The sequence below is a fragment of the Sander vitreus genome, chromosome 7, assembly GCF_031162955.1.
Source record: "Sander vitreus isolate 19-12246 chromosome 7, sanVit1, whole genome shotgun sequence".
Taxonomy (NCBI): domain Eukaryota; kingdom Metazoa; phylum Chordata; class Actinopteri; order Perciformes; family Percidae; genus Sander; species Sander vitreus.
The window spans coordinates 13,259,266-13,272,008 of record NC_135861.1 but is presented as its reverse complement, the minus strand read 5'-3'; the positions used below and the strand labels follow the sequence as shown (position 1 = coordinate 13,272,008).

The following is a 12,743-nucleotide window of genomic DNA, read 5'->3' as shown; positions in this document are numbered from 1 at the left end:
AAACACTCAGCCAATACTCCCACCTTGTGGCCAGGAATTTTATTTATGACATACTGTATGATGACACTTTGACTAAGGTTCTTACAGTACCATGTTAACACACATTTGTACCACAGGTTACTCCAGTGAGGATACAATTCCTAACCCTAAGATTTGTATTAAAATATGCAACATGTAACAAAATGAAAAATAATAATTATAAAATATACACTCATATGTCTCAAGGTCCAAAGCCACAAACCACATACCTAGATTCCTATTAAAACATTAAATAATAAAGTCCATTTACTGGAAAGTCCAAGTCTGTTACTGTCAGTAACTGAATTGACACACAACAACTCTCAAAGTGAGATACCCCAACCCCACAACAGGAAACCATCAGTTCAGATGGAATATGTGTGGTGAGGAAAAACCCAGCCAACTGCACCTTGACACCATTTATTTGCAGGAAACTGAAAATCTGACGTTCTATGGGGATTTCAGTATTCCTCCCTTACGAGGGTGCGCTACAAGAGTGAGTGGCTGAGTTGATACACCAGACTTTCACCCTCAAAAGAGATGAAGGTGATGTCAGACTCAAACATCATAGATGTACACTAAAATGTTCACACAGTTTAAATACTCAAACTGAAGAAGAGTCTTTACCATGACTGGGTAAATGCCAAAAATAAGCACAGATTTCTGGAGGAATGACTAAAATCATCTTCTTTAGAATTAAAACAGGAAGACTTGCTCTTCCTTTTCACCACTTTCTGCTTATGCGCACAATCAAAGAGTTAGAAACATTTACATTTCACCATTCTGTTGTAAAACCACAGCCCTCAACTGTTGGCCTTTTGAGAGAAGCTGGAGGTTAAGTGGTGTGCTTTGACAGTAAAACTACTATAAGGGGATATCCCTTAAAAAAAAAAAGTATCTCCAGCTAGATTACTAGAGTTCTATCTGAGTGTTAACCGGCCATGATGCCCTTCTTAAAAATGCTACTGTTGTTGTTGTTGCATGCATTTGAGGAAGCCACTGCTCCAGTTCTGCAGCTTTGTTACATTCTGCATTTTAAGTGTAAATTTGGAGGTAAAATCAACCCAAAGCGCAACCTGATAAAAACTCAAGAAAGGAGACATTATACTGTACACTTATCTGGAGTGCTATACCTCAATTGTAGTTGGGCCTATCAGGATCTCCACAGTGCTCTATAATGTAATTTAACTTTTAAGCTATAATATACATCTGCATTACTCAGTATGAGTCATTTATGACATAAATGCAGTTTTCTGCAAGTAACATCCCTTCCAGGAACTGGCCTCCATAGTTGAAGCAATGACATCTCTGATAGTGTGGTGCGTGTGTCCCCAGGTGCTTCAGGTGTCCTGCATTGCCCCATTGAAGCCATGGTCGGTGTAACTTCTGCAGGCTGTGAAACCTTGCTTCAGTTCAGGCCTCCACTGCAGCTTTTCCATTCTTTCCTGCAACAGCTGGGCACAGCCGGATAAATCCATGTAGTGCAAGGCCGAGAAGATGTCATTCAGGCTCGCAGAGGAGCGCTGACTCCACAGCCTCAGCATCTGGTACTGCCTCTCCATGGAGCCCAGACCCAAACCGGACTCCAGCTCCACTCGCTCCAGCTGCTGATCAGCCACAGAGAGCAGACGCAAGAACTCCTTCCACCTACGCAAGGGCACCTCCTTGATAATCGCGTAGAGGACGACGGCCGGCCAGTGCTCTGATTGCTCATCTTGTCGGACAGCTGGGTGCAGAGAAACATAGACAATCAGAGGACACCGAAAACTTTGCTGTGGAAAAAGGTCAGCTGCTAGAGTGTGCTGTCTGTTTTTTGGCCAACTACACTATAAACCCAACTGTAAACTAAAGGTCATCAAGATATAATAATTGTGCAGAGGCATTGTAGTCAGGAGATTAGCCCTGCACTGACTACATTTATTATGAAAAGGTTCAGGTGCTCTTAAAAAATAAGTTTGGTGATATTCTTTATTTTTCTTATTGTCAACAAATCCCATGGTAAGACCAAAACCAACAACTCAACTGTTGCCAAAGCTTGATATAGCCTATTCCTCTGTGCCATAGAGCTCCATTGTTGTTGAAAAACACATAATAAAGCCACACTGTTGCACTGGGTTTCTTCATTAGTCGGCGACCACTTATTCATTAGTACATCCTGTTTGAGTAACGTTTCCTAAAAACTACAGTGTGCAGCTCTTTTAGAAAATTTCTTTCACTTCAACTATATATTAGTGAGCAGTTTTTTTTAAGATTTACGTCTTCTGTAGGAACCAATGGGTTTGGATTAGAGTGCTAAAGACAAGGTAAGGAAGTCCGAAAGTATTGAGAGACAGACACACGTCAGAATTTAATGGGAAACTAAACACTGAATCACACAGGTGGAAAGAAACACCTACTGTAAAACATCAATGTCAAGGCACTCAACACAATGATACAGAACAACACATTGCACAGGACAGTCAACAACACTTAGTATTATGTAACTTGGATGCAGGTTTATTATGATGTGTCCACCTTAATAAAATGTCCTTACATATAGTAAAAGCAAAACAGACAACCACCATAAAAAGAATAAACATAATCATCAACATAATGCCAACAGTACTAAGGGGGTTTTCAGCTCTGCCACAAATGCCAGACACTAAAACATGACATTAATGCAGGAAATGCAGTTGTAAGGTCTTCCTAAAAGTAGAGTATGTTTTTAAACTGAACCTCAGAGGTTTTCCTAGTAACACAGGCCTGTATCAGGCAATTAGTGAATAACAAACTGCATTATCACAAGTGAAGCATTGATGTACTATAATTTGCTTAAATAAAGTCAAACAAATTAAGTCTTATAGATTCTGAGAATGAGCAAAAGAAAGGTAAAAATAAAAAGCAGTGGAAAATCTACGTGGTTTCGTCAACCTTTCACACTCCATATTACTGTAAATAACATCTGTACATGTGTGGATGTTGACGATTTCAAAGAGATTAAAACATGATGTAAAAGGATGCAAATAATTCACAGTTAAGTGACTGCACTCACTATCTGATCTGTCATTTCCCCTAACGTTGAATTGCTGACTGACGTGAAAAAGTGAGGGCGTCCTGTTTCCCAGTTTCCACCTCCACACTTTGGACCACATGACTGATCAATGATAAATAGTGTGCTAAACCAGCAGAGATGAAAAGGCTGACGCTCTAAGTATGAGAACACTGCAGCTGAAGATAGTGCACCACATGTGATAGGTTGGGAAGTATCACCATAATGTTTTTTGTTTTGTTTTTCATCACAGGGTGTTTGGCATTAATGGCATGATGACAATTGATGCTACATTTTATCATGAGCAAAGCTGAAGAAGCTCTGCGTGAGGTGACTCTGGAAGATTGAAATTTTTTTTTTTAAGATTATTTTATCGGTTCGAACCCGCAGCCGCTGTGAAGGACTCAGCCTAAATGCAATCTCGGCAATACTTTAACAACAAATCTATACCTTGCAAGATACCTGATTCCCTGAGTCAGATGCAGAGAGATTAAAGCTTGTAAAATGGTAGCAGAGGAAGTGCACAAAATGTGTGAGTTCACCATCTGGCGAATAGATTTTTGCAATAAATAAGCATAGTATGGAGCAAAATTCTTTCATGATCAATAACATACACGTTTGTGGTACGCATTATTAAATGGTGGACAGTAGACCATGGTAGATGGTAATTGCGAGAGGGTTTGTAGTTTAAATATAGTCCAATCAGCACAAATTGACATTTAGATCATTACATTACATTACTTTATAAGTGGAACTTTACCTTGACTGAGACAGGCAAGCCGCAAGAACAACAAACAAACTAGAAATCCCAGCATCAACGTTAGCACAGCATTATTTGTGCTTGAAGTATTTTAAAGTATTCTCTAACCATCACCTGTAAAGGAGTGAGAAGTTTTGCTCAAGGACACTTTAGCAGAGTGGATTCTTGCATGCACTAAGACATGAGACAATAAAATGTATTAAACTAATGTATCTGATCTTTCTCAATTTTCCTGATATTGTTAATCAGCTTGTCCTCCATAAACCCATTCCACCTTTTGCCCTAATTAAGACTTTCAGTATTGACATACCTTTTGTATTACTCCTTTATAAGCTAACAGGCTCTCTAGGGATCTTAGAGACAGTTCATATATCACACTTCCTCCTAACCCTTCTAGCCCACCTCAAAAATGCAGTTTCACAAACATCCTTGAAGAAATCTTGACTTGACTCTGTTCCAGACCAATTTCAAATGTTGCAAATGTCTCTTTGATTATATGAGCCTGCTTTCACATTTCAGTAATGAAACTGCTCTGCTTATAGGGTGAGGGTTTCATTCAGCTTAATTCAGAATAGATCATAACACCTCCAAGCTTCCTTTAATACATGTATCTAGGGTATGCTTGCTATCATGACTATTAACATTATTTTAGTACTGTAGCAGTAGTAGCAGTGATAATATCATGAGATGACTTTCACTTAATTAAAATTTGTTTAATATTAGGGCGAGGCAAAGCAGCTGGCAAGTTGATAATATTGATTGTATCGCACCTTCCAACAACAAAGGAATGGCATAGGTAAGTCCTTCTAAATCCTGCTGAGATATAAGTCTTCTAATTCTCAATATATTCCTAAAGTGATAATAGGCTAATTTTGTAATTGTCTTAATGTGGATGTAAACATTTAGGTCTGAGTCCATGACTACACCAAGATTTTTGGCCTGGTATGTGGTCTTTAACGTTAGCGACTGAAGCTGCAAACAGACTTTTAATTGTTCTTCTTTGGGTCCAAAGACAACTATTTCTGTTTTATCTTTGTTTAACTGGAGGACATTTTGGCATATCCAATTACTGAATTGAATGCACTTATGTGCTTGTATGGGAACAAAGTAATCTGGTAATATCGTTATATAAATGTGTGTCGCCTGCATGATTATGGCAAAAGGGCCCGAGGATGGAGCCTTGGAGAACTCCACGTCATGTTTTTATGCTCGGATATGAAATTACTGATACAAACCAGTCAAGCACTGTGCCAGAAAGTCCAACACAGTTTTCCAATCTGTCTAGTAATATGTAGTGGTCTACTCAGGGCTTCATTTGAGCCGGAACACGCCGGAACATGTTCCGGCACCAACGTTGGATCCGGAACCTTTTTTATTGGATCCGGCACCTCCTGTGTCACTATGAAAAATTAATCACCTAAATGAAAAAAATAAATTACTGTTTGTGTAGTGTTCAATGTTGTTATCTGTTTTGTTAGTCTTTATTCCCCTTTGAAGTTCCACAAAAATCTTTTGTTTGCATTTTCGATGCGTTTTGAGGTGAATTTTCAGGGTAAGACAGAGGGGGGAGAGGCATTTCAACAGCGCGGCGCTGCACTTGGCAAGTGACACAAGCGCTTGTGCTGGTTGAGATTGCTGTTATCCTCATTTCACTCAGGGGAAAAATGTCAAAAAGACAACAAAGTTTGCTTAACTTTTTCTAATAGGCTACACTGGCCAGTCGGATCCCAAACAAACAAAAACCGTTTCTGCCGATCAAGAATATGGAGACCACGGTGGGTTTTTTTGGGTTAATTTAATAGTCCGATGGATACTTGCTGCTTGTGAAAACGATTGTTGCAGTGTATATATATATATATATATATATATATATATATATATATATATATATATATATATATATTTATATATATATATTTATTACATTTCGCACCGATGCAGTGCATGTTCTGAAATAAAAATAGGCCTAAGCATTGCCCTGATGTACACACAGCTTTGTTTAGGTTTTTTTAGTCAGAGAAGCTAAGTAGGCAGTGTAATTTCTTTTTTGTTCCGTTACCTACAACCCCCGTTTTGAGTCGCATTGGGTCTACTGTATCAAATGCAGCACTGAGATCAAATATTACCAAAGCTTTCCACTGTGAGTGGATGCTATTCAAGACCTTAACAAGAGCAGTCTCGGTGCTTTGGTGTGGTCGAAATCCTGACTGGAAAACATTAAAGCTATTTAAGGGCCAAAAGGGTGTTAACCTGTGGAAAAATAGCCTTTTTACATTATTTTACTTAAAAATGGGAGGTTTTATAGTATTGTTCATTAGTGAGTTTTCTAGATTATTCTTTCTTAAGAGTGGCAGTTTCCAGGGCCTACGGGAAATAGCCTGAGAGTAGAGAAGTGCTGACTATTTATGGAAGACTTGATGCCATGCAGTAAAAGCATTTTTTTAAAAGCCTGTAGGTTGAATATCAAGGCAGCATGAGAAGGATTTCGGAGGCACCTCCTGCACTAGGAGAGGAACAATGATGTCAAACATCGCAATATATCGTGGCCAGGTTGGCTCAGTGGTAGAGCAGGCACACATATAGGCCTACTGACAGATTTATGCCTCGACACAGAGGTCCAGGGTTCAAATCCGACCTGTGATAATTTCCTGCATGTCTTCCCCCTCTACCTAGTTGTCCTGTCAACAATTAAAGGCAGAAAAGCCCAAAAAATAATCTTCAAAAAAAACCATTGCAATATATTGAACACATTCCAACCAAGTCCTTCACAGGCTGTGCATTGTAACAGGGCATCAACTACTGAATCCTACCTTTGTGGTCTGATAGTAGAGAAGCGATGTGGGCTGGATGTTGTAGCGTGGCTGGACTCTGACAAAAAGTCATCATGGGAGTTTCCTCAGATATGTTAAATGTCTTGGAAGGACAAACAAGAAAGAGGAAGTAAAAATCTTTGTTGCAATCATCTCTGTTAAATGTTAGAGAGTGATGAGTAAAATTCTTCAGCATTTCTGAAACACCTATAAATCTTGATAATTTATCACAGCTTAAGTTCAATTTGACTACAACTGTGTGGCTTTTCATCTTTGCTCTCCTTGACCTTTAACTGTTTTTTTGTGTTTTTTCACAAGGCCCTCTGACCTCTGACACCTTACAGCACTGCTACAATCTAGGTCACAATTTCAACAAAACATGAAATGCATGAAACTGAGCACAAACCAGCGTGTTGGGGAAGCTGCCTTGATGACTGCTTTGTTCTGTTTGGAGGAAAGCAGATATTATCAGTAGGCTTCCTGCTTGACCATTTAATAAAACATAAAAAAGACATTTTTTGTTTAATGAAATACTTTCTTCGGCAACAAAAGTCTAAACTTGCATTATATATATATATATATATATATATATATATATATACACAAAATATAAGTGTGTAAGGAATCATACATGAGAGTTCATCTTATTTTGTGTTATGTCACAGAACCTGCTCCGTATCTTCATATAAACTACACAAAACATTATATATTTGTTCACTGTGTGTGAATCTCTCCAGCGGATAACTACCAAAGCTCAAAGCACCAGTATGTAGCTACTTGTATTACTGTCATTGGTGAAAACAGTAATTAGCTACTTTTGCAATAGTACCAATACTACAATGTAAAAACAATGTACTACAAGTAAAAGTAGTAAAGTAACTCAAAACTGTACTAGAGAAAATGTGCTTAGATACATTCCACTAGTGGTTACCATTGAATTTGGGCTGCTCAACAGGCAGCTTCAGGTCTTTTTTCGCACTCCAGCAAAGACAATTTGTGTATCTGAACAGATTCCTGGCGAAGAGCAGCAGGAGCAAAAGGAACACCAGAAATGTCACCAGAAGTGCCACCAGAAACAGCCAGGGAATTTCGTTCACTGGTGTGGGCACAAAGATACACTCACATCATTCCACTATGCATCAATTCTAATTTATACAGTAATTCTGTCTATAATCCACAGAATAAATTCAACAATATTCAATGCTGACCACACATGAATCAGCAAAAGGGAAATCAATCAGGCAAATCAATAAAGTATGTATGGGCATATAAGTCATCATCAACTACAAAACTATAGACCAGTGAGTTATTCTGTCATTAGCACATTTATTGCACTAACAGTTAGGTGGAACTGGATTCACGATAGGATTCGATATGTTGTTTGAAGCTGTGGTCGTAGTTGCAGCTGGAGATGCAGATGTTGTTGATAGATCTGTTGGAAATGCACTTTCTGTACATTGCTCCTTGCATTCAGGGAGGTCCAAACAACTGGAAAAAAAGGAGTGACTAATAAAACAACAGTCAAATCTGACAACACATTTATCCATACATTTTAAGGATAGGGATTTTTATTTTTTATTTTCAAGCCTTAAATCAATAGGCAGGTGCCTATATGAACATTGAAACAGGTTTTTCTTGTTGTATTAATTTGTCTTGTTCGCACTGGACATTAAACTATTCCATCCTGATGTGATTCCAATGTAAGTGATGGGGGTTTATCTTCAACAGTCTGAGTTGGTCAAATCAAATGGATATCTTCAAAAGTTACAGTCTTTTAGTATAATTTCCCCCATTGTGTTTGCCTGGAGAGTTTGTCACTATTGAGCTGTGGAGGTATAGTAACAAAAAGAGGTGTGCATAGTTGCAATCCTTTAGAAAGGCTACAAAACCGCCTTTATGTCGAGATGTTTAACATCCACAGCCACACTGTTCAGCACAGGTAGTGCAGGACCTCAGGATAACCTTTTACAAGTTGTGAGTGAGAATGGGTTGTAAAACCACAGGAACTGAGTGTGAAAGAGAGATGTGAAAAACATCTGGAGATTTGCAGAAGTTCCACCACTCTGAAATTATGCCATACTTGATTTGACCACTGAGATGCATTTTAGATCAAGACAAAAATGCTATTAAAATATCAAAAGTTTGTTTTTGTGTAGTCTATGAAAAAAAGTCTTTAAATGTCTTGTTTTCTTCCCCCCCCCCCAAAAAAAAACAGTCAAAAACCCAAATTTAAAATAATACAAACAACATGAAGCTAATTATAACAATTGAGAAGCTGGAGTCAGCAAATAGTTGCCAATTTTGCCTGATTAAACTACTGAAACAATCCATTATCAAAATTGTTACAGATACATTTTTGGTCAATAGACTAATCCATTACATTAATCAACTAATTGGTTCAGCTTTAGTTGTAACCCCACAGTGGTTTGTGTCAGGCTTGGTCAAGTAAACATCACAGAGAAGGCGACACAAACTCCAAAATCCATCTGCTCCCATAATTAGATGAAAGAAGAGACCCCTCAATAGAAATTGAAAAACATATAGGATAAAAACATATTGAATCTACTACTATGCCAGACCATTTGCATAGAATACATGAGCCATAAAATTATCCAAAAAAGCAAGCCATATCATAGAAAGAATTACACAGAAAAAGGTAAACATAGCAACTAATAAAAGTAGAAAGATAAAGAGATAGACAGATAGCCCCAAAAAGTATTAAAAGGCAAAAACCCTAGCTATCACTACAGTATGCAGATGGATTTCTTTTCTGATTTCTGGCTTCAGTTAAGGTTGCAGTTCTGTGTGTGCTTTCCACTTTGTTACCAAAAACAAAATCTAAACCTGTCTTATAAGACCTCCCACCTTTGGCAGGACTGGCATTTCCTTTTGTTGTTGGAAGGCTCTGTAAAAAAATGTGATTGTCAGAATTCAAAGAACAACATGCTTCTTTTTGAGAGTAAATATATTATATTGAATAAGCCAGGATATGAATTAATATGGCAGCTGTGAATGCTTTGACTTCACTTACCTTTACAAGGTTCACAGGGGCATTTCTTGCAATACATTTTGGTGGGGTCAGACTTTAGTGGGGAGTTGTAGTATCCCTTTTTACATTTACATTCTACATTTCTATTAAAGGAGCAGTGATGTTCTTCCTCCTGAAAATCTGGGGAAAATAAAAAAAATATAGTGTTTCTGTCTCAATCCACAGCATTAATACACATTCCTGACTAGGGGGCCACAGGATTTCATGCTGTACAATAAACTCAGAGAAGCATGATTCATAAATTATTTGAATCAATTTGCACATTGCTTTAATCAATGCAGATCATTTCTTAATTCTAGTTCAAAATGTACGCTAACCCTGTTCTAGGACAAACCTGACCATTAAGACAAGATCCCATCTAACCTGGAGTTAAAATGTGAATGCCATTGTACATGAATTCACGTTGCCTTCATGGAACGAAGTCTCTAATCTCACATACACAAACCTGCTACTTCCCAACCACAAAATGTTCCTTGGATCCCTAAAAAACCCACCTACATGCTATCGTTATCATATTTCTTGCTATTTAATTTTTTTAAATGGCATGACATAATGATAATGAATTTCATTGTGAAAAGAGGCGAATGTTAAATGCAACCAAAAGCATCATATTTTCATTTAAATAACCAGAAAATATCAATTCAATTTATTTTCTTAGTCAAGGGTAATTTAAAGAGCTAACACCATATCTCACAATCTGACAGCATGTGTTTCTATCACCCTATAATGGTATTTGAACAAGATACTTACTACGACATACATCACACGTCAGGCATTCTGGCCTTGCGTTTTCTATAGCTGTGTATGTGCCATTACCACATTTTTCACATTTGTGCTTTGCAACTGTATCAGCACACTCACCGGCTGCATGATACCCTGAGAACCATTGGAGAAAAGGAGAAAAGGGAATTGGTTCATATGTGATTACTCCACTATAACTGTACAGCACATAAATGCATACAGCTCCTTATGAACAACTTACCAGGTGGGCACATTTTATAACATGAACTCCCCTTTTGTCCTGTAACCTCAGTGTAACACTGTCCGGTGAAAAGCAAGGCAAGTATCAGTGGAAAAACCTGAAACAAAAGACTAGGTTTCAGGTCTGTGTGGAGAAGAAGATGCTCACAAATCAACTGACTTGTGACACTACAGCTGCCATACAAGCTGTAGCGGAAACATTGCTCAATGTGCATCTTTTGTTTATTAATTTGAATGCACCTTTGATATCAGGTTATCAAATATGTATATTCAAATATTTTACCTCCTGTCCATACATAAACGCATACTATCAGGGGATAATGAAAGAAAATGAAAGAGAGAAACAATGTGCGATTTTGTAAATAGAACAGAAAAGTTTGCCGGATCTTATCAAACTTTCTGGTTGAGGCTTAAATTGTATGCTTTAGCTGTTTAAGTTTGAGATTAGATAGTGTTGCAGTTTGGTTGGTAATTGTTAACTCATTGAAGACCACCATGAATAATACAGATCAAAACTTTGCCACATTAATTTGAAAGGGTATCAAAAACCTCTGTCCAAACAATATGGCAGTGGGTGCCCGGATCCTCATCTTAAACTCAGCCACACCTAAAAAACGTTTTGCCAATTTTCTCCTGGTCAGATGGAGCCTAAGAGTACTCTAATGTGTAATAGATCCCATCTTCTCTTCCCATTGTAGCTTAATGGGATCTAAGGAAGAAGACGCAGGGATGGTCTTGAACAAAAATACTACACACTTTTGCGGTAGGTCAAGTTTCAAACATCCTTCCGTCCAATTGTTCTGAATGGGGCCTCAAGAGAAGTATTTTTCTCTAACCTGTAGGTATCGGATGAAGTTAGACAGGGATATGCCAAACTCTGTCTGCAATTCTTTGGAATTAAACTATCCTCTCTAAAGAGGTACTTTACACAGGTCACACACCGGTGAAAAAGCTGTTTACAGTTAAAATTAATCATAAACAGGCATCTCATCTTAAGAGCCTCACAGACAACAGGGTTGTTGGTTAGAGGGCTCTTGCTCAGTGGCAACGGGACACATGATCAGAGAGCTCAGTGTAACAGGGTTGCAGAATTGTTCACCACCATTTTTAGCTAAATCTGCCAGCCAACGACAAAAGAAGGGTCTGTGTTTGGCTTTATTTAGGGTTATCTTAAAACCATAGTAAAAACACATCCTTATATCTTTTAGTCACAGACACACCTGAATATGTAGATCTTAGAGCTGGAATGATTAGTTGATTAATCAATTAGTCACTCGACAGAAAATGAATCGACAGCAACAATTTTTCGCTATTTACTGATTCTACAACCCAAGCGACTAATTGAGAAAATAATGGGATTAAACAATACCGTAAATACTCGTTAGTGGCAATCTGAGCAAATGTATTGGTTAGAGAGCCCCATTATTTAATAAGAGTAAACTATAATCTAATCTAAAATAAGAGTCCTTCCCCACTTCACTCATCCACATACAACTTCATGACTCCTCTCATCAACAACCTTGGTGTTTGGCGATGTTGAGCCTGTTAATTCTTAAAAACTAAAACCACAACGGTGAGACTGTACATATATACTGCATATCTCTCTCACAGTGCTCAACATCCCCCTAAGAATAAGCAAATGATGTTTAAAATGTGAAACAATCCCTTTAACCAAACTTATCTAGCAAATATTGAGACATAAAATGTTTGTTAGGTCACTTTGATGGTAACAGCAATACTGTTGCAATACAACAATTACTGCAACAATGAGTGATGATCTAAAAGCTGATTTGGATTACTTACCAAAACAAAGTCCATGTTGGAAGAGTAGACCATGAGGAAGTTAAACAACCAACTTTAAATGAGTGTTAGTTTCAGTCTTTCGAAGTCATATGATCACACTATAGTAATCACCAGGCGAAGACACCACTAAATTCACAACTGACAACTTTTAGCCATCTGTAGATTTCCTCTTAAGATGAGTCAAATTAAGTGTTAAAGGAAGCCTGTGTGATTGTGTGTGTGTGTGTGTGTGTGTGTGTGTGTGTGTGTGTGTGTGTTTGCATGTATGTGGGTCAGAGCTGTCAGTTCCTTAGA

The 12,743-nt window shown here is 37.9% G+C and overlaps 1 protein-coding gene and 1 long non-coding RNA gene across 3 annotated transcripts in view; one reads left to right on the top strand and one right to left on the bottom strand.

Moving 5' to 3' along the window:
- LOC144520746 (uncharacterized) overlaps positions 1-2,133 on the top strand; it is a 7,247-nt gene extending 5,114 nt beyond the window's left edge. Inside the window, exon 2 of the long non-coding RNA XR_013502244.1 lies at positions 1,354-2,133. This is a non-coding gene — a long non-coding RNA (uncharacterized LOC144520746). The remainder of the gene's footprint in view (positions 1-1,353) is intronic.
- LOC144520744 (tumor necrosis factor receptor superfamily member 1A) lies at positions 25-12,743 on the bottom strand. 2 transcript variants are annotated; one of them, XM_078254719.1, is made up of 10 exons: positions 12,450-12,743; positions 10,648-10,744; positions 10,527-10,541; positions 9,648-9,785; positions 9,482-9,521; positions 7,956-8,104; positions 7,548-7,712; positions 7,023-7,060; positions 6,617-6,719; positions 25-1,744 (listed from the first exon to the last, which is right to left on the bottom strand). In XM_078254719.1, exons 1-10 carry the CDS (start codon positions 12,480-12,482, stop codon positions 1,359-1,361), a joined length of 1,164 nt encoding a protein of 387 aa, XP_078110845.1. In that variant the 5' UTR covers positions 12,483-12,743; the 3' UTR covers positions 25-1,358. The 2 variants fall into 2 exon arrangements, with proteins under 2 accessions (XP_078110845.1, XP_078110843.1); XM_078254717.1 differs by having other exon boundaries at positions 10,416-10,541; positions 12,450-12,739.

Excerpts from the sequence above, each read along its gene's own strand:
- LOC144520744 (XM_078254717.1), bottom strand. The coding sequence starts at position 12,482 with ATGGTCTACTCTTCCAACATGGACTTTGTTTTG. Across the intron at positions 9,786-10,415 it reads GACGTGTGATGTATGTCGTA|ATTTTCAGGAGGAAGAACAT; the intron begins GTAAGTATCTTG and ends TATTTTCCCCAG. Across the intron at positions 7,713-7,955 it reads GAATCCAGTTCCACCTAACT|TGAACGAAATTCCCTGGCTG; the intron begins GTTAGTGCAATA and ends TGCCCACACCAG.